The 25,866-nt window shown below is 40.6% G+C and overlaps 1 protein-coding gene across 3 annotated transcripts in view; it reads right to left on the reverse strand.

Moving 5' to 3' along the window:
• The window catches only part of CALCR (calcitonin receptor), a 175,946-nt gene that overhangs the window by 36,936 nt on the left and 113,144 nt on the right, over nucleotides 1-25,866 (reverse strand). For all 3 annotated transcript variants that reach the window (XM_064506080.1, XM_026098786.2, XM_026098785.2), the window contains 3 exons: nucleotides 24,167-24,279; nucleotides 19,683-19,774; nucleotides 12,224-12,350 (listed from right to left, as the gene is read on the reverse strand). In XM_064506080.1, coding sequence (XP_064362150.1) covers nucleotides 12,224-12,350; nucleotides 19,683-19,774; nucleotides 24,167-24,279 — 332 coding nt within the window. The remainder of the gene's footprint in view (nucleotides 1-12,223; nucleotides 12,351-19,682; nucleotides 19,775-24,166; nucleotides 24,280-25,866) is intronic.

The following is a 25,866-nucleotide window of genomic DNA, read 5'->3' on the forward strand; positions in this document are numbered from 1 at the left end:
GTACTGTAAGATAGTTGGCATGCCACTCTCTTTGGCTAATTCAACAGCCCTTCATCGCATATATTTGCCACTTCTCTGTTAAGACCTTCCTTAGTTATTGGTTAATAGCTTATGGACAGAGAGCAGCACCATTAATTACCATTACTAGCCATTACGCCAAATCAAATCAAAACACTCAGACTACATAAAAACCAGAATACTGTCCTCAATGGTAATAACAAAATGTAATATTAAAAAAATTACAAATTGTTATTGAGCAGCTTTTCTAGTAGTTCGGTCAGAATAAAAAGACCAGCTCAATTTTGGCATAGGAAAGGAAGATTCGTGTGTGCCCTTGTTTCCTTGGTGCTTTCATCAAGAGCTCAGATTGGCAAGTTAGGGGGTCTGTGTTTTACATCAGGCTTTGCCAGCTCTGAAGGTCTATGAAAAATAAAAGTAGCGTAGTTCGTCAGTGTGCACAATAAAACCTCTTTTCAAATGCTCTATAGCTGCTGAAATGCCCCAGACTGACATTTTAAAGAAGTAAGTTGGTAAGAATAAGCCAAACAAGGTTATTAATTTTAAACCAAGCCAGCTGCATGGACCACCACTCTAGCTGTTCATTCCTTTTTTAAAGGGAAATAAATATATTTGACCTCACCTAGGATCAACTAGTGTGGCTTTTCTTCACTTCTGTGAAACTCCTTGATGCATAGCAGCAAAGGGCTCTCCTTATGGAGAGACTGTACTGCTCACCACAGAGGGCAGACATGATTTACTTGAATTCAGTTTGAAGGCAATAAAATATATGCTCAGACATTCTTAACTTAACATTTAAAGGAGTAATTTGAAGTTTGATTACTGACTTGCCTTATGCTTTTTTTCTGGTTATTAGATCACTGTTCTATGAAAATATTTTTAAATTCCAAGTATCCATATGCTACACAAATAAGCAGTAAAAGGACTTTCCAAAGCAAGACTGTGCTAGGTAATGTAGCTGTAAATCACGGACTGTCAGAACGTCATAGCATTATACAATACATCTACTATGAGTCATCCATTAAAGTGTGTTCCAGTCAGAAACCTGGCACACAGTGGCTCCGACTAAGATTAATGTTTTAATATACTTTTAAACCATTTACAGAACAAAATGTACACAGTTGCTCAGAGGGACCCTAGGTTTTGTGTTACAAGGAAGCAAAATATGAAAATAAATGACAAGGGATATTTTTAACAGCATCTGTGCCCATGTCTATGCTATAGGCAGTCACTGGGTCATCTCAGAATTGAGAGTTCTGGACAGGAATTACCATAGCTGTATCTATACAGCCTTGAGTCCCAGCTACCGTAGCTATTGCTCTTCTGGGATTCATGCTATTAACTCTGCATGGTGCTGCATCCGGCTGAACTCCCTTGGGGTTCAGGGGGTACCTGCAGCAATGCTGCTTCCCACTGCTAATGTGCCAGGAAGCACTGGCTCCTTGCTGGCAAGGAGCGTGCAAGGTGCTCATAAGGTCTGTTAGTGTCGTCTCAGATGAAGGGAGGTTAATCCCCAATGAAGCGGGGTAAATCATTCCAGCTTCACATCCCAGGTACCTCTCCTCTGCAGTCATACCTATGCCACAGCCACCAGGCACAGGAGGATGGAGCAAGACACAGGTTACTCAAATATGCAGTGTCTTGTGCTGCTTTTGCAGACCTGCCTGAGCTCTGCTCTACTCTGGATATATTGTTATCACTTCCAAGCCAAACTAGTTAAAACTATGTGGAACGTGTCTAATACCTGATGAGAGTTATGCTTAGGTTTGAGGTATAAGATACAGAACTGCAAAGGCATTTCCTGGGGACGAGGTACACAGATAACTTTGATGACATTGATATAAACAATCTATGATTCAGATAAATACCTCAGGGATTTTCTAATGGTAGGACTGGAATTTGTCAGACTAAATATAGACACCTATGCTGTCTCCCCTGTAGTCAAAAGATATCGAATGAATACAGCTGATGGAGATTAGAGCATAAATTAGCTCATCCTAATGAGATATCTAAAATAAATCAGTTGGATTGTGCCCTAGATGTGCCTATGTCTATCATTAGCTGTAAAAGGAGCATGAGCATAGCTCTGCTGTACACATCTACAATGCAAGTGTCTAAATGCAGGTGAGACAAATCTGGCTTTAAATGCCTATGAGTGTTTTAACATCTATAAAACTTACTAGACACACTTACACTCTACTCTAGTGCCTTTCCTGGGGTAACCTGCTGCCAGGTGAAGCCACCAGCCCTCTGAAGGACACATGGGAGTTAGGGAGAGTGAGCACAAGGAAATTCAGAGACCAGCTAGCTGAGTGTAGGCTGTTGTAAGCAATTCAGAGGGGAAATGTTGAGGAAAAGAGCTTAATCCTCCAAATAACTGACCTATTATTGGTTGATAAGTCATTCTGCTTAGAGCCAAATAACTAAGCTAAAGGTTATGCACTTAACTAGCCTAAGCCTCTAGCCTTTTTTCTCCTGCTCAAAGTCATTACTACTATTTGTTCTCACCTGATCTTACTCCATCTGCCTAGCTGTTATCTGTAAAGATGCTCTGGTGCCCTTCCATTCATTGCTCTTCTGTTTCAGGCTACTCTGTGTTTGGTTTTAAATACCTTTAAGAGGAGCTAGGTGCCTGGGTCCTGATTGAAAATGGGCAGTAATACAGGTCTGCACAGCAGTCACTGAGGGCAATGAACTAGTGTGGATGGCATTCGTATCACCTAACTTAGATGTTTAACTTTGCAGTATAGATGTATAGACCAAGCTAATCCCTGGAGAGCACTCCTCATTTAGTTAATCTGACCTGTTTTATTCATTTGCTTTAGAGTGAGGTAAACCATCTCCTAGAATCAGATAAAGGTGCCTATACTGGGATCATTGCCATTTACTCAGACAAATCCCGGTGAGGAAAATAGCTGTGGCAGCTATTTTCTTTTCTGTGTAGAGGTCTGTATCAGGGAGGATATCTTGTTTTGGAAATAATCATGCATGCAACAGTCCTTCTGCAAGAAATCCCTCTTGGAAATGTCTATCTCTTGAGGAATTTTGAAAAAATTGCTTTCTGTTCAATTCAGGTTTAGATTTCTTACATTTTAGATGGCTTCTTTTAAAGGGACACTTAGAGAGGAACTTGAAGTTTAATTTGAACTATCTTGAATTAGGAGTTGCTTCTACCTCAGTAAGGTTTCTAAACATAATTGCTTTATACTCCCAGAATAATAGCAAAACCTAAGGTGCTTAAGTGCTCCATTCATGTAGAAGGCCTGTGTGGAAAGCACCAGAGCAGGAGTTTATTAGAGGATGTGAAGTCCATATGGCACAGCACAAAATTCACCAACAAGGAAACTGTTAGCATTTGAGCTTCCTGCTCTGACAGAGCTTAAGACTAGCAAGTTGCTAAATGACACTTTCATGCCCTGAGTGTTTAGGGGCTAATGACATACCACCTACTTACCTGTCTCCCAAATGCATAAAGAGACAGTACAATCAATAGAAATCTATAGTCACCTAGGTCTCAGCCTACGTTATCACCTTCGCTGTGTAGTTATAAACATCTCCAATCTCTTCAGGAAAGCCACAGGGAAAAATGATAAAAAAAACCTCAGTAATGCATGGAGAATTGGCTTAGTGTCAGAATTCAGTCAGCCACATCTCCAAACCAGGAAATTCTTATAGCCTTTCAGGGACAGCTACTGTTCAATTCTTAGGCTAAAATAAGTACAGCTTCCTTGTGCAGCAGTTTTGAATGAATGTCATCAATTTTAGCAAAGTGGATTCAGTCATACTACACCTACAGCCAGCATGTGCTTCGGTGCGGCAACCTCATATAAAAACCCCAGTGGCTGCACATGGCCACTGTTGCCAAGATAGGAGAGCTGCTGCTTCAGTTGACGACAAAATGGCTGGCTGGCATGAGTCGCTGGAGAGCAGGCTTCTTATTCTGGCTTCTGACCTAATCTCACAAGAGTTAAATGGATCTCCTAACTATGAGGCATGTTGAGAAGGATTTCCCAGGAAATTATGGCAGGAAATCAAGAGAAAACTCTTAAATGGCAAGAATGGGATGCAGTGACTTTGCTGATTTTGAAAAAGGCTGTCCTGGGAGCACTTACTTCTCTCTGCCACAGCGGCAGCATCTTCAGGGTCAAACAGAGATGGTGGAGGTGTATAATAATTAGGCAGAATGACATGTTAAATCAGTCTTTTCACGGACTTTCACAGTCAAATCTGCAGTTTGGATTGTGTGATCCGTTCAGCTGTTCTTGCATTTGCAGCCTCTGTCCATGCTGTGACTGAGAGTACGGTTCTTCCTCGCCTAAGCAGAAAAGATGCAGCCCATGCTCCAAAAACCTGGAAACAATCCCCAGGGCTCTGGGGACCACAACACATTTTGCAGTACAAGATTCTTTTCTGGAGTCACATTTCTGGAGAAAGCGGCACTCAGCCTACTACACTATAGGGAACACACTGCAGAAACACCATCTACACAGTCTGATCTAATTTGTATCATTTTGACATGAAATACTTTGGGATGGGGCTATCTGAAAGTTATCATTTCTCCCTTCATGATGCTATAACAGTTATGAGATGCCTGAGCTAACAACACTGCTTCAAAAGAGAAAGCAAACTGCAACGTGGATAGAACAATTCCTGAGGAAAGTAAGATGAGGAAATGTGGCCCAAAATAAATCCATACTGAGAGTCTTAAGTCATTTTCCCCCTTCTTATGGTAGCTGTTAACTTCCCTGATGGTGCTTTCCCTTTGAGACAGCAACTGTAATAACTTAGTTCAGAAAGTTTGGATCTTTTTCAGAGGTGATAACTGACTGACTTCTTTTCAGTCTGAATTCAATAGTTCTGTATGAACCACAAATGCGCTTCACTGAAATGGCATTAATGAATGCCGTGAATGTCCTTTTAACATCCATCCTTTGCATCCTGGGCATGGCATGCCCCCCCAAAAGTAAAGGGTGGGTGCAGAGGGGGAGAGTGGGAGACCCTGCCCCTGGGCAGCCTGCAGGGCTCTGCTACAATTCACGTGTTTCTGTAGCTTAGCAGGGCTGGATAGGTCTGGACATTACATAGCAAATGCTGTTAGGAAGCAGAGTTATACCTCGAGAACTGCAATTCTGCTGATACTAGAGAAATGCAATGGTAACAAGGTGAATTGTTCCACTTCATGGGACAGGACTTCAGGACTGACAAGTCCTGTTCTGCGGCTCAGGGAAGAAGAAAATAGAGCAGGAATTTCCTTCTCCCCATCACCCCCTGAGAGTCAGGTACAGTGAATGACTTCTCTGCAGCCATATGCACAGCAGGAACGTCATTGAGGATTGTGCTGGCCTGCACCTCTCACAGTCTCAGCCACTGTAACTAAGAATCTCAGGGCTGTAATACGGATGCTTTGTAGTCTAATTCATAAAAGCTCTGCAGCTGAGCCAGTTTCTCTCTAAACCTGAGCATTAGAGACCAGTCTTCCATTTCTCCCTCTCTTTCTAGTGTTTTCCCCGTAAACAGTGAGATCCTCTTCATGTAAAAAAGATAGTCAAACGGATCTTAGAAGGATGTTAGTGACAACTCTGGTTCCTATTTCAAAAGATAGTTTGTCACTTCCTGTCCATGGTACAGCATTTGCTGTGTCAGGAAAGAACTTGTGCCTTGTGAGTGCCTGCTCCTCTTCTCTGCCTTACTGGCAAAAGCTAATTAAAAGACAGGTAGCTGTCACTGGGGAAAGGGGAGTGATGGAAGACTTGAGTTCTGAATGCATCAGCCCAGTTTCAATGCTTCTCTTGGTGTACCAGCTCATGGAAAGGAAAACTAATGGGATTTGGGTATTTATTTTTGGATGTCAAAAATGATTATCCTGGGCATCTACAAAGTCTGAAGCACAGCCTCAGTGCTTTACTTGGTGGATTAAAGTACACGGTTCACTAGCCCACAACAAATGTCTGAGGTCGTCTGAGATGCTCTTGGGTACCTGAGTCATCTACAAGGGGCTGGCCACTGTGATAGAGGAGCTGTGGAAGAACTCTGCCCCTCTGGAGCAGAAACTGGAGATCATCATCTCAAAAAGCATTACATGACTGTGTTTAGACTCAGAAGACTAGAGCACTTTTCTGCGCTGTTAGGATGGGACAAAACTGGAATTGCAAAAGCAGTGCTTTGATTATCAGTTCAGAGTGTACAGTGAAAACACTTTCAGGCAAATACAGGGCTAGAAGTCATTCTGCAACAAGTCTTCCCTCTATTAATAAAAGGAATGAGAGCTGATGGGCTCCAAGGGCAGCCCTATTCATTTATCCTATGGTCATAGTTAGGAGCGATGCTAAAACTGTGAAAATCAGACAGGCACAAAGCACGAATGCAAAGTGAAGAATCAAGGACAGCTGCAGGCAGTGTGCACATGGTGATGCTGTGCTTGACATGAATGCAGGACATTGGCTTGTGAGTTCCTCAGCCCAGACACAAATTCTTCGCTTGACCATTTGTAGCTTGCTGCATCTGGGGAGAAGCCATGGGAATTCTTGGCAGCAGTGGGGGACTGACAAAGTGATGTCTGCTGTCTGACACTCTCCTGTGCGAATGTCTTTGTTGAGAAGTGACACACAGGTAGACAACCATCCAGGGCTAGTATTTCCTTCCTCTCCTGGGCAGAGTGGAACAGAAATGGGAAGGTTCATTCTAAATTCAGTATGTGGCAGGGAGTAGAGATGACAGAATGGTTCCTAGCATGTACATATCTGTCTTTGAGGCTCAGTTTCCTGTTTGTTCCTAACTGTTTTTTAAGCACATTCTGAGCTCCTCTCTACGTTGAGTTTCTTATGTTGTTAGAGGATGCTTGTTTGGTTTAGGATAGTTGTTAATTAAAACAAAAATAGAAACAAATCTATTTGCAGGCACTTTTGCTCTTTGCTTAACTTTGGAGCTGAACAAAAATTGCTAGTTTTATCACAGAACATAGTGGTCAGAAGCACAAACTAGTGGAAACCCTTTGACTTCAGTCAGGCTTGAAATGGGTGTAAATGGAGAATGACTTTGGCCCTCTTTGACTCACACAAAAGCAACTAATGTGTATTTTTTTCATCAGGTGAGGTAGACAGCCTTGCTGAGACAGGTAGTTCTAGTGAAGTCAATGCACAAATACAATTACAAACACTGGGCCCAGTCACACCAAGCTTCTTCATTCCTGTGCCTCAGGCAGCAGAAGGACAGTGGTTTAAACAGCCATTTGGAGCCTTCATTAGACGAATGGCCCCTTAATAGGCAAGAAAATGCATAGCTTCACAAGAACACCCACTGTTTTCTAGTGTAGAAGATATGCTAGAAGATTTAGGAGATATGACCACTAGGCACTAGTCAGTAATTCTCTGCTAGCAGTTTTGTCTTTGATTACTTTTGGATCTGGAATGTATGCTAGGATAGCTTTGAGTCATCTCTGGGTCTAAACTGGCTTCAGAGGCCCCTGCAAATAAGCTAACTGGGAACAGGGTGGAGGAACAGATATACTAAGATGAAGGGATTTGGAGATGCTTTGAGAGTGACAGAAAAGCTCTGGAAATAGATGCTTGAATAAAGAATCAATTTAATTTAACAAGAATGGGGCCTCCTGAAGCTTTTCCCCAAACATAATACAGGAAACAACCCCTAGGATCAAAGTGCCTTTCCCCTTTGTGGAGCTCCCTCTTTGCTGCATCCAGTGTGGGTGGCACCATGGGAAAGGCTGAGCCTACCAAGGCATCACAAGTCACAGGTGGCAGCATTTTCACCATTTATCTTCAGTGGTATCAGTCATGGGCCACTCTTTTGAGAAAAATATATTTTAAAAAATCCCCAGGCTCTGCCAGGCTACATCAGAAGGAACTAAAAATAACAAGGCACAAAATTCTATTGTAAGGAAGATAACATTTATATGGTAAAAGACCTAAAATTAATACTGTTTACAAAATGCTGTGAATCTTGGTTTTCTTGACTTTCATTCCCTGTCTATTCTTCTGAGAATAGGGGAAGTCAATGGTATTGTAACCCCATAAATCACAGTAACTACCCTTTTCTGCTCTTTGTCTTCACACAGCTCATCTTTTATTTCCATTGTTTTACCCTGATAGGGAGGAAAGCCTAATATGCTTGGAGAAGTCATGGTTTTCATCTGAAGTAGTCAATTGTGAGATTATTTATAGTGCTCTAGTGTGCATAAGGATATTAAATTTTTTAATATTACTTCTACTATGGCTTTGCTTTTAAAGACTCTAATTCCAGGCTTTGTGCAATACAGACAAACCACGTGCACTTTGTCATCCTACCTCATATCCACAGTTGTAGAAACTTCAGCAAAATGCATGAGAAGGGAAGGGACTACATGATGCTGGTCCTGGTAGGGGGAGAAGGTACATGCTGCACCATCAGCTAGGGTTGTAAACTAGCTCAGGCTCATTAAAGTCTTTAAAGTATAAGGAGGTAAGAACAGGCTTTGCCAGCCCCATGGGAGCTCAGTGTCAAACTGTTCACACTCTGCTTAGCAAGGGCTGAGCTACTGGCACTGCTGGGGGGAAGGACTGTACCATGGTCAGCCCAGCCCATACCCAGTCTGTCCTGGCTGAGAAAATGAGAGTAAGGTGCTTGTAATAAAACATGGACTGCTTTGGACTTCCCCTTACCAGCTCCAGTGCTGTGTCCTTGCTTGCGGGGTACAGCTCTATTTATGCATTTAGGCATAAGTAATATGTGCGGCAGAGAGCTGGGACTCGACAGTGAGACTGGATGAGGTAGACTTACTCTGTAACGTACCGTGGCCATGCATGAGAGCCCACACAGGGCTCCCGGGAGCTCCCAGCACCAGCCCTTATTATGGACTATGCAACACTGCAGTACAAATCTAAACTTTCATACCACACAGTGCCAGGTGTGGTATGGCAAGCAACAAGGGGAAAACTACTGCACCAAAGATGAAGAGGCTACAGAATAGCCTGGAGAAAGAAGATGACAGATATTGTCTCCATTAGAAGAACAAAGTGATAAAAATACAGTAAGATTTATGAAAGGTTTTCTGGAAGAGTTTCAAATCAGCCAGCCGTTACTAATTTGTGACAAAACTTAGTCCCATCTACAAACATATTTATATCGGTGCTCATGGAGCACTCTGTGCAAGCTGATCAGTTATTCACTTTCTCATTAGCAGAGATATCCCTCCAGCCATTAGCTGCATCTTCCTTTACCTCCATCAGTATTCAGTATTAAAATTACTAGGCTTGTGGAAAAACAAAAAGGAAAAATACAGACCTGATGTGCACAATTATATTAAAAGATTAGGCAGCAAGAGTTTTATTTATATTTCCAGGCTTTTTAATGGAGAACATAATGTGTTGTTCACAGATCATCCTTCTTCTGCAAGTCAGTCTCATTTAAAAATGCAATAGAAGATACAGCTTCCTGTAATATGTGTCATATTTAATTTTTTTATATTTATTTATAAATATATTTAATGTAGTTGTTAGTTTAGTATATTTAATGCAGTTGTTAGTTTAGATACAACATGAAAAAAATTAACTTACATAACATTTTCAATATACAAATATATGTGTTCACTCATATGCTCCTGTTCCTTTCTGCCAAGTGTCTCTGGACGTTTTGCTTTGCTTCTTTGCTTCCTATATGGATATCTGGACTCACAGCTTCTTTCTCTTCCATCATTTCAGTTCCATATAAATCCAAGAGAGAGAGAGAGAGAGAGAGAGAGAAAAGAATTACATTACAGAAAGGAGGAACAAATAAGAAAAAAAGCAGATTAAGATATATGGAAAGAGTGGTCTAACTTACCATTTTGCATAAGTAGAATGATCATGACAGCAAAATATATGTGAGTGAGGACAGGACTTCTCTTCATATAACTGATGCTTTGGATTGTCTCACATTTTTGTATCTTGATACAGAGAGAATCTGGGGTCCTGGACTTAGAGATGAATTTCCTCTTTTGTTCCTCCTATCTTTCCTCTTGAGTGTTCATTATATAACTGAAATGTCTTTCTTCTTTCAAAATAATATGGATTGGGTTGATATCCTCGTAAGTGTGTATATGCAGTAAGCATTTTTCCCCTAGCATTGCATATTTGAATTGTTTTCTGAAACTTTAGGCAAGGAAAAAGCAGGAGCTATTGGGGTGGAAACACATTTATTATTGTGCAGAATAAATACCACCAACTTCATGTCTGTACATCACCATTAAGTAAGGTGTATCTGTGAGTGTTTGAAATTCCTTCTACCCACTTCCGTATTTCTGTGCATTTCTGAGGTAGGAGACCTGCACTCATAAGCCTGTCAAGTTCTGAAGACACACAGGAGGAAAGTGGATAAATGCAGCAAACTTCAAAAACTCGGAAGTGGTCATCTTCAAATGGACTTAATAGAACAGAAGGTATAACAGGGTTAGACAAAAGCAAACTATAAAGCCTTCTTTTGCTCTGTTAAGCAGTGTTAATATGAAAATACTAAGAGAATCTGTCTGGTGGAACAAATAACATTTAAACATAAATCCTTTAATTCTTCCTATAATCATATGTAGATTATATGTGTTATCATAATGTGTTAAGGACTTATCCCTGGCAATTCATTTTCTTTTCCCAATCATGTATTTGCAAATTTATTATGTTACTAAAAGTACAGAATACACTTCCTAGTAATATTGAGAGACTTTGCACATATTAACATATCACCTTTTCTTTTTTTCAGGAAGGGAATACAGAAAGTAGGCTAAGATCAAGTAATGCACATACTCTCATGCCATACTTCACTGTAGAATAAAAACAGAAAATCCTCGGTCTTCCGGCCTCAGGTTTTATACCTCGGCTTCTTGACAGGAGTTCACTGTCACCCACATGCAAATTTTGCTTGGGAGAAGAAAATGCAAAATAAGATCTTTGTTCTTCGAAGCAATTAAGTGGCAAGAAAGCTTGGTCCACTGCAGCCGTGGGGAGCTTTGTCATTGACTTCACTGGGGTCAAGATTTCATTCCAAATAAGGATCTAGTCAAGGGCACTACAACTTTTTAATGAAGTCTTGTAGTACAAGAGTCCTGGCTGTGGCCTGAACTTTTATTTTAAACCACTTCAGTTCAGACAATTTACTTCTGCTATCAGGAAGTACCATTCCTAGCCTTGAGGTAAGATCTTACTTGAATTCAGGTGCCTCATATCATGTGCCAACTTTTTATCTTCAAATATCAAGTATATTTTCATCACACCTTTTGCATGAGATAGCTACATAGGATGGTATGCAGTAAGGAGGAAAAATGTGTGATTTTTTAATTATTCTTTTGCTGTTCTATTTTTTAATCTCCAGATGGTCCCTGGAACTGGTGATGTTTTCTTTAGTCTATACATTTCCTGCTTTAATTAGCTTACTTACCTGGTAGGATATGTTTGAGAAACACACATGTGACCTGATAATATCAGGTGCTAATGCTTAATTGCTTTCACAAAATTAGAAGCAGATAGATGATTAAAACACAAGCAAACGATCTTACTAGAAGGCAAGTTGATCAGTGCTGTGATATAACTTCAGAGGTTCCCAGACTTACATTAATTTCATATCAGCCTGGGATGCTGTAATGACATCAAACACAATGCGATTGCTCTACTAGTGAGCCAGATCAGATTTAGGTTACTGAAATCTAGAGATGCCATACATATTTATCAGCTGAGGGGCTGGCATAATTTGCATCACAGGCTAACAGGAATGAACCAAGCTACTGGTTTCATTTACCACCTCTGGAGAAACATGCAGTGAATAGATTTTTTCTTTGGAATTTTGGAATCAGAAGCCAGATTGCTCCCCATCCCTATCCCTACAGGGAGTACTTGCTTGGGTGAAAGGACAGGGGGCCAGTGAGAGGATCTCTCCCTTCAGGGACTTTGTTGGCAGATGTCAGGTAGCTACTGATGAGGCCAGTGGGGAGCTGGCACAAGTCCTTGTGGACAGGCAGGCTGGAGCAAGTCTGAGGCTTTTTCCTCCTGTGCTATATTCAAAGATTTTTTTTTCTTTATTACTCAGTGAAGATTTGAGTAGGGTTGAGTGAAGTTCACATAACCTGTGCCCTGGTGTGGGGGTTCACCAGATGGCTATCATTTATTGATGAATGGGGATGTCTGTTTCTGGAGTGGCAGTAGTGATTTTACTTGGGTGTCGAGACACAGAGGAGTCATGCAGTACTTACAGGGTCCCTTTTTACAAGGCCTGGATTAGGCACAACAGCAATGAGGTGGGCAATTGTAAACATGGAGTTCAGCACATAAGAAAAAAACAAATTCTTGTGCAGCGTTATCCTTTGACAGCTGAGGCTCCTGAAAAATATGTAGCACACGTTGTAAATTAGTATTTTCATTCTGATGTCACTTTAACAAGCACATTCTGGCAGCAGTTTCTCAAGAATGCCTTTTGGCAAGGCATAGTCGGAAAATACATGCCCTGCATTGCAGCCATAACCCCTGACAATTTCTTTGTTTTTGTTTTTACACCTGTTTAGTACCACATGCTTTTCAGACCATGTTGTAAAGAGCCATCCGGTTACATTCTCAGCCCTTGATGCCTTTCTTTATTTCATGGTAATCGAGATATTAAGTGGTGAAGCAGAACCCTGAGAATTATTACAGATGTGCATGATGCAAGTAATGAACCTCAGGAATACTGCTTCATAAGTAACTGTTCCCTGGAGACTCGATATCTCAAATATTCAGATGAAAATTATTTGCTACTTTAGGAATTAGTAGTGAGACAGGATGGGAAATTTGGGCTGGAATCCCCTTAAATTTCAGGGAGATTTGGGTTGGTATCCTGCATGTTCTGAGTCCAGCTGAGATCTCAAAGCAGAAGAGGTTGTTTTCCCGTTCGAAGGGAGCAGCAACCTTTTCTGAATGGCTGATTTTTTTTCCAGGATTTCTGTTACTGCGGGTAGCAGAATTTCATAAGAGAAGTTCAAAGAATTCTTGTCCAAGTAAATCATGGCTATAGTTTCAAACCTGAACTGTCTTCCTTTTCTAATTCATACCTGAATCCTAATGCCACCCCCTCAGCTACCTCTGCGATGCGGAGACCGCCTCTGCAGTGCTCCATGCCCGGGAGCTCAGCCTGGGGCTGCCGGGAGGTGATTGCAGAAAAGCAGTCATGGAGCTGTGAGATAATGCTGCGATGTCTGCATTCAGTGATCACTGGGAGCAAGCAGGCAAAACAGGTAGGGAAAAGAACAGCTGAGAAGAGCAAATGTCATTGCCTCGCTGAGGAAAAACCTCACCCTGTGCACTAGGAGCCTTTTACAGCCTGGAATTGACTGCCGCTGTGCCCTTCTGCTGCTGGGTGTGCGCAGGTTAATGCAGAATGCACTCTCTGTAAGAAGGAGAAAGCTAATCTAACCAGCTACACTCTTTTCAGTTTGTTTATTTTGTTTTATTTTGTTTTGTTTTGTTTTGTTTTGTTTTGTTTTATTTTATTTTTTCCTTTCTGGTTCCTTGGTCATCTGCCATTTACTCTTGGTTCTTCTCACACCTCTCTTCTGAGTCACTGGACGCAATTTTTCCTTTAACTTTAGACCATCCTGCTGGTCACCTCTTGATCCTGTAATGCTTATCATTTTTGTTGATCTCCTTAATTACCAAGACACCCTCTTTGGTTCAGGATGTCCGTGGGAAGCTGGTCACTTGCTAGGAGGAGGAGTATCACTTTACACTTGCCCTGATTTTATGTTCTTCCTTTAGCATCTTCTACTGGTGACTGCTGGGCACCAGATGTAGGGCTAGGTGCACCTTCAGTCTGATCCACTGTAGAACAGGATACTAGGCCAAACAGACCTTTCTCTGGACTGACTGTTCCTACATTGTGCTTTCATGCTTATTCCAGCTGTATTTCCCCCAGCACAAATCTACACCTATGTTCTTTTTCTGCACCTCAGGTGATACTTATCCAGTCCCGGTCCTTCCTTTCTCCCCAGATCTCCATCACCATATTCTATCTACAATACTGATCCCACTTGTCTTGGGATACTACCATGTGCCCATTACCTTCCTGTTTTTTTCTTGCTGTCCTGGCAGCTCCCATCCATCTCCAAGAAATCAGAACTTCATCAATTACAGTGGTCTCCTCAGCTCCTGGCCACAGACACACAGACCCTTGTTTCTCCAGCTGCCTTTCTATGTGGCCATTGGTATAGTGAGACTGTCTTTTGCGATAGTCTCTGCTATGTATGTGTGCTTCCTTCCTCATTCTTGTTATTTATCACTGCTCCTCCTGCTTATTCCCCTATTAAATTGGACAGTGTTTCCCTACATGTTGCCATCATCTGCTGTCCAGGTTCCTTTCCCTGCCTGTCTTCCTCTCCTAGTATTACTGGATTGCTCTCCTCCTTTCTTCAGTCTCCCCCACTTTTGTTCCTTGACTCCAGCTTTTATGTTAAGGATTCACCTGGCTCGTTAAGTGTATATTTCCATTTCTTGCTTTTTCATTTGACCCACAGTGTTTGTCGTCAAAATGGTAAAGGCACCTGCCTGACTTGGTCTGTACTGAGACAAGAATTTCCTTCCCTCTGCTCTGCCTGCTGCAGTTCCCTTTCTGACAGCTTCTCTTCCCCTCTGTGTGTCTTCTCACTTGCCCTTCCCAATCCATCAATTACACTGACTAATTCTGCTGAGATGTTTAGTTGCTGGTTCTCTCCCTGCTTTCTTCCCATTCAGACTTGCTCTTTTTTCCACTTCAAAGTCCACCCTGCTAGCTCCCCAATCTAATGAACCCCCCCCCCCCCCCAATATTTACTACTACTGATTTTGCTTCGGTTCTACAGTTTTCTGGTGGAAATCTTTTGGCAAACCTGAATTCTCCCACTATAAAATTATTCTCTTTTCCCCTCATCTCTGTTATCTCCTAGCTAAACAATTCTACTTCTTTAATCCATTACCTCCAGCCCAAACTATTTTTACACCTACTTTTATTTCTCAGTCTATCTTTTCCTTCTACCTTTCTATCTTTCTGGGCACAGGATTGTACTTCTTTTCCGTGGAAAAGCAACAAAACACAATGTGACCTTCCCACATCACTGACTTCTTTCTCTTCCCTATTTCCTTCTACTAGCATCTCTCTGTCACAGATGTGGAATAGCCTACATGCACTTTCCTTGTCTAAACCTCCCATTTACTTCTGTGAGCCCATCTCATCCTGTCTCCTTCAATGCCTCAGTCTTCCCTTTAACACTCCTCTCTCTTCTCAAGATCTCCCCTTATAATGGAAACTTACTTTACCTTTTCTAATTTTGCATCTCCATCCATGGCCCACCTTATTTCCAGTTTCCCTTCTTCCTTTTATGTCCCTTCTCCTATTCATCTCTTAGCTCATTCAACAAATATTGCCTTCAATTGCTGCCTGGTAATCCTCTTCCTCCGTTCCAGTCTTTCTGAGCTCCCTTATTCTTGCCCTGCACATGCAACTGCTCTCATGAGTCTGTGATACTCTCTTCCTGGCAAAACCCAAATCGTTACTCTATCCAGTCCCTCCGCTGCTTTTGACAATCAGCTGTGATTTTCTCCTGCTCTGACCTCTCTTGGCTCTCCTCTTGCCTCTTCCTGCCACCCTAATCACTCCTGCATGGTATCCTTGAAGGATCCTCCTCACCCCCTACCCATCTTACTGTATGTTCCCTGCTGTGCTTTATTAATCAGCATGCAAAGAGACCAGTGACCCAGGTTCTAAAACCTGGATTTCCCTTGTTGCTTTCTCTGTGTCATTATGCATTGTGTCTCAGACTTTCAGGGTCTCCTATGTTTGGTCGGAAAGATACAGCTTCTCCTATGTTTGCGGAATCACTCTACGTTTTGAGTTCCTTACTTCATTTCTCTATTTCATCTATGATATCTTGACTTCCAAGGTACTTTTGGCATTATTGGCATTACTTTCTTCATAACTCTGCTCTGTGAATCTGCCATCACTTCTCATTTATGAATATCCAGAACACTGATTTTCACCCTCAGTCAGTTATTTTCCACCTTCTAGCCTTTTGTTTAGTTTTTAGACAATTATTTTCATGTTTTCTACCATGCTCATCCTTTCCCTTGGGGAAAACATGCCCAAAACGTCCACAAAACTATCTTCGTTATCCTTCTTCAAGTCCCTTTAAAAACTTTGGCAACAATTAGACTGGAGGTGTGTTGACAGCACCATCTATTATTCTGGCAAATCTAGTCATATTGTACTCCCCATCTGTCTGTATCCAAATGTCTTTGTTTTAATAATTCAATTGGAAATGATTTAGTGCCAGAAGTCCTTTTTTTCTTTTTTGTTTTATCATATAAGATAATAGGGTCTCAGTCCGTAATTATAAAAATATTGCAATGATAATACGATGCATGTAACCGTTAGAGACTCCACTTTATGAATACTCTCTCTCCTGTTACGAGTTACTATTGCTTAATGTAGCTAGTCACTACCGATTCAGTATTCCCTTCTGAAAGTATGGCAATATCTGCGATACCAGATCATTATGAATCTTGATACCCAAAACTGAAAAGAAAATAAATCTCTGCCAGGAAAGACTTGTTATATGTGGGAAGAGTTTTCTTTCACATTCTGAAACAGCAGCTTCTGTGAGCTGTTGCCTCTATAGTCAAAGGCTATGCTGTACAGCTCTGAAACCTGATGTTGCTGTCTGATTGACCATCTGATTGACCATCTGATTGACAGCCTACCTTCTAATGAAGGTCAAATAATCCATCACTGTCATATCCAGATGATCGAAAACAATTGAATGGAGCATCAAGCTCCCATACAGCTTTATTCTCATTTTCTTATGATCTTAGTTTGGTTTCCTCTTTCTCCTCCCATTTTGCAGTGATTTATTTTAATTCCTTTCCCTACTTCTTCTTATAATCTTTGTGTCAGGGATTAGTCACGGAAGGGAAAGGAGAAGTGGAGCGGGAGAGAGAGGAGAAGGAGGTGTGTGCCTGTCAGGAAGCCTGTTGCAGAGATGAGTCTTTGGGCGCAGCCTGGGAATGGCCAGGCTCGTGACTTGCCCATGACTCAGGCTGAGGAGTGAGTCAGACGGTCTGGTCCCCGCTTGGCTAGCTGCAAGGTCTCAATAGCATATAATCACCTGCTGGGATCATTCTGGATAGCTGATTTAACCAGATCCTGTCTCTTCTGTCCCACACAGCTCTGAATCGTGGGTATAGGATTTCAAATCAGATTAAACTTTGCTCTTCTGAGGTTTCTTGAAACATTTCTCTGGCTGTGCTTTCATGCTCTTTACCTCCTACATAGATGGGAATGGGATTCAGTAGTTCATTGCCCTTGTGTAGGAGGTGCTTGCTCATCAAGGCTCGATCCTGTTGACAATCATGTAGATGCTTAGTACTACTGCAATAGTCTGACTGCAATAACCTGACCCACATTAGAGATAGTGAGAGGAGATAACACACAGCACCTTCTTACAGGGTCAGGCTGTGCCTGAAAATTAAGGCCTGCTTTTTCTAGAAAACAAAAATATTAAAATCACTCATTCTGGTGTCTGTACAAATTACTTTCTCTGTATGAGGAAAAAATCCTGACCTGTAACAAAGATTCTTCAGAAGTCTGTCATCCCTGAAGTACCAAGCATTTTTCCATCCTCAGAGCACTTTACTTTGTTTTCTACCCTCTCAGCTTTCTTTATACCTGCTCTTTAATTTTAATTACTTTAGAAATAAAAGTACCTCCACACTAATTAATTGAATCCATCTAGTGTTTGGGATTATTTGGTTTCATGACCTGAGCAAATTTAGTCATGTTACAGTCAAAGAAGAATGTGCAAATTCAGACCTAATTTTGTTCATGTATCTGTGTAATTCTATTTGCCCATTAAAGACAAAAAGCCAAAATCTTAACTAGTGTAAATTAGCTTAACACCAAAGAAGTTAAACAAGATGCTGATTTGCACAGAGTATCTGCCTAAAAAATGATTCTTTAGCTCTCCTTACCTATTATTCCTCTAAGCAAAAATTTCAAATAACTGACACCAAAAGTGAGCTAGTCCCTGTTTAACTGGACCTTTCCTCCCATGCTTGAAACTACTTTTGTCATTACCTTCCAAAATCACCTGTTGCCCATTTTTTCCCTGATTAACTACTTTCTCTTCCTCAGCCCACTGTCTTTTGTTATAAGATTTGCCTCATCTTTTTGAACAAGTCTTTCAAAACAACTTCCGTGGCTGCTTTAAAATCATTTTCCAAACACTTCACAGGACTAGGAATATTAAAAATGACATGATAGTTTGTCATCCGCAGGTTGGCATATCTGTGTTCTGGCACAATCAACAATCTTAACTTGAAATAATTTCTTACAGGCAGGATAAATTACAATCTCCAGATATCTACTGATGGTGTGCATTTCCCTATCTCTGGTCATGAAGTGAATATCTGGCCCTCTGGTTGCAGATAACTGATGTACCTTTGCTGAAATCAGCAAGATAATACCATCCCACCTGGATCATTCTACCAGGTTTAAAAAAATCCTGTCTTTGTCATTCTGTTGCATCAGAATATCTGTAAATGAATAGTACAACACCAATTTCTGAAATGTGCTATCAGTCCTGGAAGTTTACAGTCAATAGTGGTGTAATGAAAGTGTAATACCACAAAAAGATTACCTAAGAGCTATGAGAAGTAGTTTTATCCAAATCTTCATAGCTCTCTGTGCAAGGGCTCAGGGCTTTGCCAAGTGGTTGTTCTTGACTTTTTTCCCCATAGTAATCTCCCACTGTCATCTAACATACAAACATGTTTACCATGACTGCCATTGAGAAATCTTTTGTGGCTAGAGTATGATTTAGATATATCAGCTTTTCACGTGATTTGAAAAAAAGAAATAATTGGAGACCTTAATCTGTTAGAAATGTAGTGCTTTGTTGCTTTCTGGTGCTTACTGTTTCCCTGAGCTGGAAACAGAAGGCATTCCCAGAAAGCCCGTCACTACTGATTGCGATTGAATCAGTGACTACATGTCTGACGGCAAAACTGGGCTCCCTCTGCTCCTTCACTGCAGACACATTCTGATAAATAGTGTGCAGCAGGTTCTCTAAAGGATAAGATTTCAATGCTCTAGTTCAGTTTTCATACAGTAGTTGCAAATATTTTTGGTGAATATAGGATAATTCAGCTTCTTCTAAAGTTCTCATACAAAACATCACTGTTTCCTCCTAATGATAACAGGCTACATGCTAGGTGTCACATTCACCCCTTACTGCTGAGTCTTGAATGTGCCTCCTCAGTCCTTCGGCAATGGATGGGAATATTCCCGTCCCTCAGGGAGCAGTGGACTCCACCGTCCTCCACCTGCCCTCACCGTCATTTGATGTTGCAGCGGCTGGCTGTACCCTCCCAGGATCTACAGGCAATTGGTAAATGAAGGAGGCTTACTGAATCCCCAGTCACACCGTTTCTCACTTTTATGTTAGTCTTGATAAGTGTAACAGCAAGCTCTTGGCTACACACCACTGAGAGATGTCCCTTTGGTGAGGTGGCCCTGTGCTGAGGCTTTTTCACCAGGATTATATAATAGAGTACTGAGAAGAGCTGCTTCTCACTGCCATGTCCCCTTCCAAGCTTTTCTTTGCTTAACACTTAAGATACCTCAGGGAAACAAGAGTGGCTGTAAAAAACACTTACTTGAAATAGAAGAAAATCGCCAAGGAAATCAACAGGGATGTTATAGACAAAGCATGGCCAACAATTGCCATATAATAAAGTATGAACGCCATCTGCAATTTAACAAAAAGAAAAAGCAAACATGAACAATTTGCAGGCACTCGTTTATTTCTCATTGAGGAAGAATCTACAAGATCAACTTCCTGTTTGGTATTTCTTTACTTTCAAAGGTTCTTTTGCAATATACTTAAAATGCCAGTGGTATGTTAAATAGCATCGGTCAAGGTCTACAGATGAGATAAGTGTTTCTTACATAAGTTGAAATGTTCCTGCTGTCTTCTGCACTGAAGCCACTGGCAAGACTCCTGTTAACTCTGTGCCTCACTAACTTTCCAGGGCTCTAAGAGAGCCCAGTGGACATAACCTATGTGGATTTTCAAAACAGCCCTTGAGAAGATTCCACACCAAAAAATTATTAAAGAAAACAGGCTGTCAGGTCATTTTATGGTCTGAAAGCTGCTTAAACAATAGGCAAAAAAAGTCTTAATGGCTACTTTGGGCATGGAGATGAGTCAGCAGTGTGGTGCCTCTGGGACTGGTATTGAGGATGTGTTTTTTTTCAACATCTTCATGATGATCTTCATCAATGACCTGTGACAGGAGGATTCAGAGAAATCTTTAAGTTTCTACATGATGCTTAGTTCTTCCAGATAATAGCAAGGGAATTCAGAAAAGCCTCAAAAAACTAAGTGAGCTTAGAGTGCCAGAACTTCAAAATAGACGAATGTGAGGTAATGCATCTAGGGACAAATAATTTAAACCACAGCTACACAATGCTGAACTCAGAACTGACAGCTAAAACTCAGGAAAGAGATTTTGGTGTCATCCTGAACAGTTCTCAATCATTGGCTCGATGCATAGTGACAGACAAAAGGTCAATGAAATGTTCGATGTAATCAAGACAGGAACTGAGAATAGAACAACATTTTGCCACTGTTTAAAACTTGGCACTCCCGTATCACAAATGCTTGTGTATTTCTGATCTCCACACCTTAAGAAGGACACAGTGGAGCTGGACAAGGTGCAAAGAAGGCAACTAAAATAATTAGGGGGATGAAGCAGTTGCATTATGATGAGTGGCTATAAATGCTGGGATTCTCCCATTTGGAAAGAAGAAATCAGAGGGGGCTTATGGCTGAGGGCCATAAAGTCATGAAGGCAATGGATAGCGAAAACTATTATGCAGTTCCTACCACGCTAGAACAGCAGACCCTGTGACGAATTCTGTTTCTGAGACAAATCCAAATCTAGCTAGAGGGCAACTAGCTAATGAGACTTACAGTGCTGTAAAACTGTTGTGCATAAATAGAGAATCAGACTTGCACCTTAACTGATATCACTGAAATCTAAGATAGGCCTATCCATATTTTGTACGCCAACAGTGAAACAAAATCGCAAGATAGCACCTTTGCTGCAGAACGGTGTGGTATTTAAATATCATATTTTGGTATCAGCCAAGCTCTTAAGCATCATCCAGCTGTCAGAAGGCTGCAGGAGGCTAATGGCATGCCAGGCTTTGCCATTCTCTTCTCTTCTGAGAGCACTAGTATATTATCAGCCTGCAGTGGAAGAGACTACTAGATAGTAGGTCTTAGCTCCTCTGCTGGGTTTATTTTGTTAGCTCAATTTCATTCATTTTTCTTGTGTTATGCATGGGTAATTTTTCTTTTCAATGATTAGATGAATCCTTTTAGGACAATCCTCCTCCCTGAAAAGCTTGCAAGTACTACTACTGCAGCAATTTAAGCACTGTTTTTATATTCCTCCTCCTTCAATTCTTTTGTGTGTCTTTAGCAAAGTGAGAAGAATAAAGGGAGAAGGCATGTTTTAATGCAGTTCTTTCAGTTCAGACATCTTATTAACATCTGTCTAGCTTCTAATTGGTTTCTGTGGTCCTGAGTTTTGCCAGTCACAATTTTTTGCAGTTTCCAACTCATTTTGAACTTTCAGTTGGAAACAAGGATGGATAAAACTCAGAAAAGAAATCTCTTCTTAGCACAAGTGTAAAGCTTCTTATCTAGTTTATTCTTTTGTCATTTTACAACTTTGGAATCAGCTCCTGCTCTCATCAATGTAGGTGATGTGGTGGCCTGATTTATATTTACACCAAAGTCACATTCACACCATCTGGCCTATAGAGTGAACATCTAAATACCATTTACAAAGTTATGGAAATCCATTAATGTTAGCTGGAAAAACTCTAAGTCTCCTAGTTTCCCTCTGCAGTGACTAACCACAATATTACTAACGAGCGCAAATGCTTGACAAGCTGTTCTGAGAGCACCAGCGACTGCAGGGAGGGTCAACCAGACTGCAGAGAAGATGAGACAACTTTCCAAATATGGAGTAGCAGGAGAGGCTTTTACATGTGTGCACGTGACATTTCTTTCACTGCATACTAAATGGTTGCTATGGTTTTTCACTATATTAAATTGAATAAAATTTCCGAGCCTGGATTTTATTCATACACCAATTGTTTATAATCTTTTTGTTTTGTGTTGCCTGAAACAGCTATAAAGTAGGAAAGGATCCTGGGTAGTAACATGCAAGTGTATATACGTGTGCATCACGGAGGACTCATAGTTACTCAAACTATCTATCTTTCATCACACAACTGCTAAATCATTTTAACTGGATACCTGGCATTCTGCAATAGCACTTTTGATTACTCCATGTAAACTGACTATTGTAAGCTTCAAAAAAGCTTTCCAAAAATAATAATGAAGGCAGATGAGAATGGACTGAATTATCAGATAACAAAGAATATGGTATATCACTGCACTTTTAGGAACTGGCTGCAATATGTTTTTTTAAATAATCTGTCTCACAAATATAGCATATCTTTATTTCCTACTAACTTCAAACAAATAATAAACTGTTACATCAACTCCTGCACTCCTTAAAACATCAATCTGTCATATCCCTTCTACCATATAGGATTTATAACATGCTGATTCACCAGTTTTTTACAGTTTATGCAGTTTTTTTCAACTTCGGCTTGGAAAACTTCTAAAAGAAATACTGAAATGTTCCTTTTTCCCTCGAATTTTTCACTTGAGAAAAGAGAATTCTCCAATAGAAATGCTTCCCCTATCCAGTTAATTAAATTATCTGTAGGTCCATGGAAATAGTCTAGAAATAAAGCATATTCCTGGTTTTTGAAGGCTTGGATTAAAGGTCATAATCCAACTTGGCATTACTGTAAAGTTAGATTCTTTCTGCTTTTTCCATTATTTTTTGTTTCAGAAGAATCTCAATGTACGTATAATTTTCCTTTGTGTTCTATCTCCACTTTGCTTGAAAGATGTTCAAAATTCTTCTTCTGGAAGGCATGGATAATAGGTAACAGAACTACATTTTTTGCATCCCCACATGGGCCAACATCTGGAAAAAATTTATTTTTATGGTGTTTCCTTTTAATGCCTTCGTGATCTCAGATTGTTACTATTATTCTCTCCCTGTTACACAGGTGAGCCCCATTTTACCACAATGGTTTCTCATACCACAAAAACTTTTAGAATTTACCTCCCATCTGGTCCAGTAGCCTTTTCCAAGGCACTTTTAGCTGGATCATTACTAAATATAACCACAAACTGCTTTTTGGCTGGGTAAATAAAGATCCTCCAACACAAACCCAAAATCAAATCACTTTCTGACTCTTTTCCTTCCACAATTCCAGAGAGTCACAAATTATTCTGTCATGAATCTGTAATCAGATTTTCCTGGAGCTCCATTCACATTTGAGAAATATGTTTATTTTCAAGAGCTTCCCTAACAATTTTTCAAAGCTTTTCTCGGATTTCTCTCTCCTTGTTTCTTTTGGTGCTTTTATACGTAGTTCTCCTCTTTCAGCAGAGCAATTTGATTTTGGAAATATTGATGCAAATGCTTAATTTAGTAGTGTAAGTACTCATTGACTTCAATCAAACTGTTAAAAGTTAAATGTGTTCAGGCTTGCAGGATTTCTGCCATAATGGTGTTTTCATAAATATTTCTTTTCAAAGGGAGTGAGTATAGGGTGATACTCTTTGCTTATAAAAAGTAATTTCAAATGATGTTAAAATTTGTAAACCTGCAGAGAAGGCATCAACAGCTTTGGAGACGCTTGTTACAGAAAGCAAAAATGAAATTCTAAAGGATTACTTTATAACTGTTGGACAATCAGGGAAAATGATAGTAATTAAAAATGCATTTAAAAAATACTGCAAAACTGGTCATATGGATTGCTACTTAACTATCCGCCCTGAGGCAAACCCATATTTAGGTTTGAATATTCATCAAATAATTTTAATAAGTTAGCATCTCAAGGACAATGGTATTAGATTCTTGTGCAACAAATAAAGCTGGATGATGAGGACTATTCTGACCACTCTCATACGTATCTTGCTGCCAGCCCAGCCCCAGACCATTCTTAGACAATTGCTGTGTTTTTAACTGTAGCATACCTTCAGTTTTTCAGACGTGAAAGAGTTGCACAGAGTATAGTTGGACCAAGTTCGATTGCTCTCAGGATGTCGGAACCAGTTTCCAGTTTCATCACAATATTTTGAAGCCCTTTCTGAAGATAAATGGCAGTAATAGTTATTTTAGCAAGTGCACGTTATGTCTTTAAGCATTCATCAAAAATAACTAACATGTTTGCCTGTCCAATTAATCTATATTTTTCTGTTTCTTTTTTTCCTCACAGAGATTTATCTGCCAATGTCCTTGTCTTTTATCTGTCTCTTCTGGTGTTGAATGAATGCAGTAGAGCATAGCTAACAGCCTTCATGCAGAAGCAATCATTTCTGTGATAATAATTAATTTAAAGAGGCTGTTAAAACTGTTTATGGAAGAAGAAGTAATGTTAAGCTCAGACACAGAACCTCTACAGGGTGTACACAAGAAACACAGTGATGTCTGCATATCTTCAGTTTTCATGCCAGCCTACAATATTAACATTGGAAAATGGATGCATGAACTTGTTAGCATTTAAATCAAAAGTTTTTCATTTCAGATATCTTTTTTTCACTCACAGGAAGACACTGCTATCACTACGCAGACACAAATGGACTGAATCTTGTAGCAGGGTTTCATGTGTTATAGGGGATACCTGACCTAAGGAGAAGGCATAAGTGAAACTAGCTCTCACTAGTCCTGATGCGGTGCTCTCCAGCTCTCTGCACAGAGGTGCCCTGGAAGACTGAGCTGGGGCAAACATTAAGTATTGTTACAAGGTGCTGCAGTGGTTTGAAACAGTCTTTTGAGTCAATAGTTAAAAATATTGCGTGGTGGAAGTGTATCAAGCAGCGGTATAAACTTGAGCCCAGGAATTAGAGAAATGGTGATATAGCTCTGCTGTTAGCACTGCTTTTACGCAAATGGGTGAAGAGTCCTGTCCAACCTCTGTGCTGGCTAAAGCCTGCCAGAGGCCAGCAGGAGCACTTTTTATTTGCTCCAAGACTGCAAAGCACGCAGACATACAGAGAAGCACACTTGCAAAGGATGGACGCTTTGGCACAAGACCCAAGCGTTCAGTTTAATTTCAAATGGCTACAGAGTGCTCCGTTTAAATAATCTGATGTGTTTGTGGCCTCTCCACACATGCATCAGGGGCTGACTTCTGCACCACAGGTAGCTCTGACATCCTTTCCTGCAGCCGTGCAGTACAGATAGCTCATCGGGTTCGTGTTTCTTTGCACGTGTCCTTTTATTGTGGTAGAGGGACTCTAAGGATTTCAGAAATGTAGAGCTCTGACTAGGCTGAGGGATGTCTGGAAGCGCAGATGTGTGCTGTACATGTGTCCTCTTGGCCATGCATAAATTTCTGTCTGGGAAACCCTGGAAGCTGAAGCGCAGGCAGTCACTTCTAATCACCTGTCAAGATTTGGACTTGTTCCTTTGGCCTTTACTCAAACCTTAGCCACATGGGAGTCAGTGGAAAGTTTGCCTGAGCAACAAAAGCAGGAAGTGCATAAGATCAGAAGCGTTAATTAGTTGACGTTTTCTTAGATAGTGGTGCAGCTTTTTTATTTTATGAAAAACAAAGTATTTCAAGTTTGACTTCTTTTATGAAAGCACAAAAAGTCTACCCTGACTTCCCCTCACCTATTTTACCCTTATAACTGTATTGATTCTATACATACCATATTAGCATTTCCAGTCA

The sequence above is a fragment of the Dromaius novaehollandiae genome, chromosome 2 (genome assembly GCF_036370855.1).
Source record: "Dromaius novaehollandiae isolate bDroNov1 chromosome 2, bDroNov1.hap1, whole genome shotgun sequence".
Classification (NCBI taxonomy): domain Eukaryota; kingdom Metazoa; phylum Chordata; class Aves; order Casuariiformes; family Dromaiidae; genus Dromaius; species Dromaius novaehollandiae.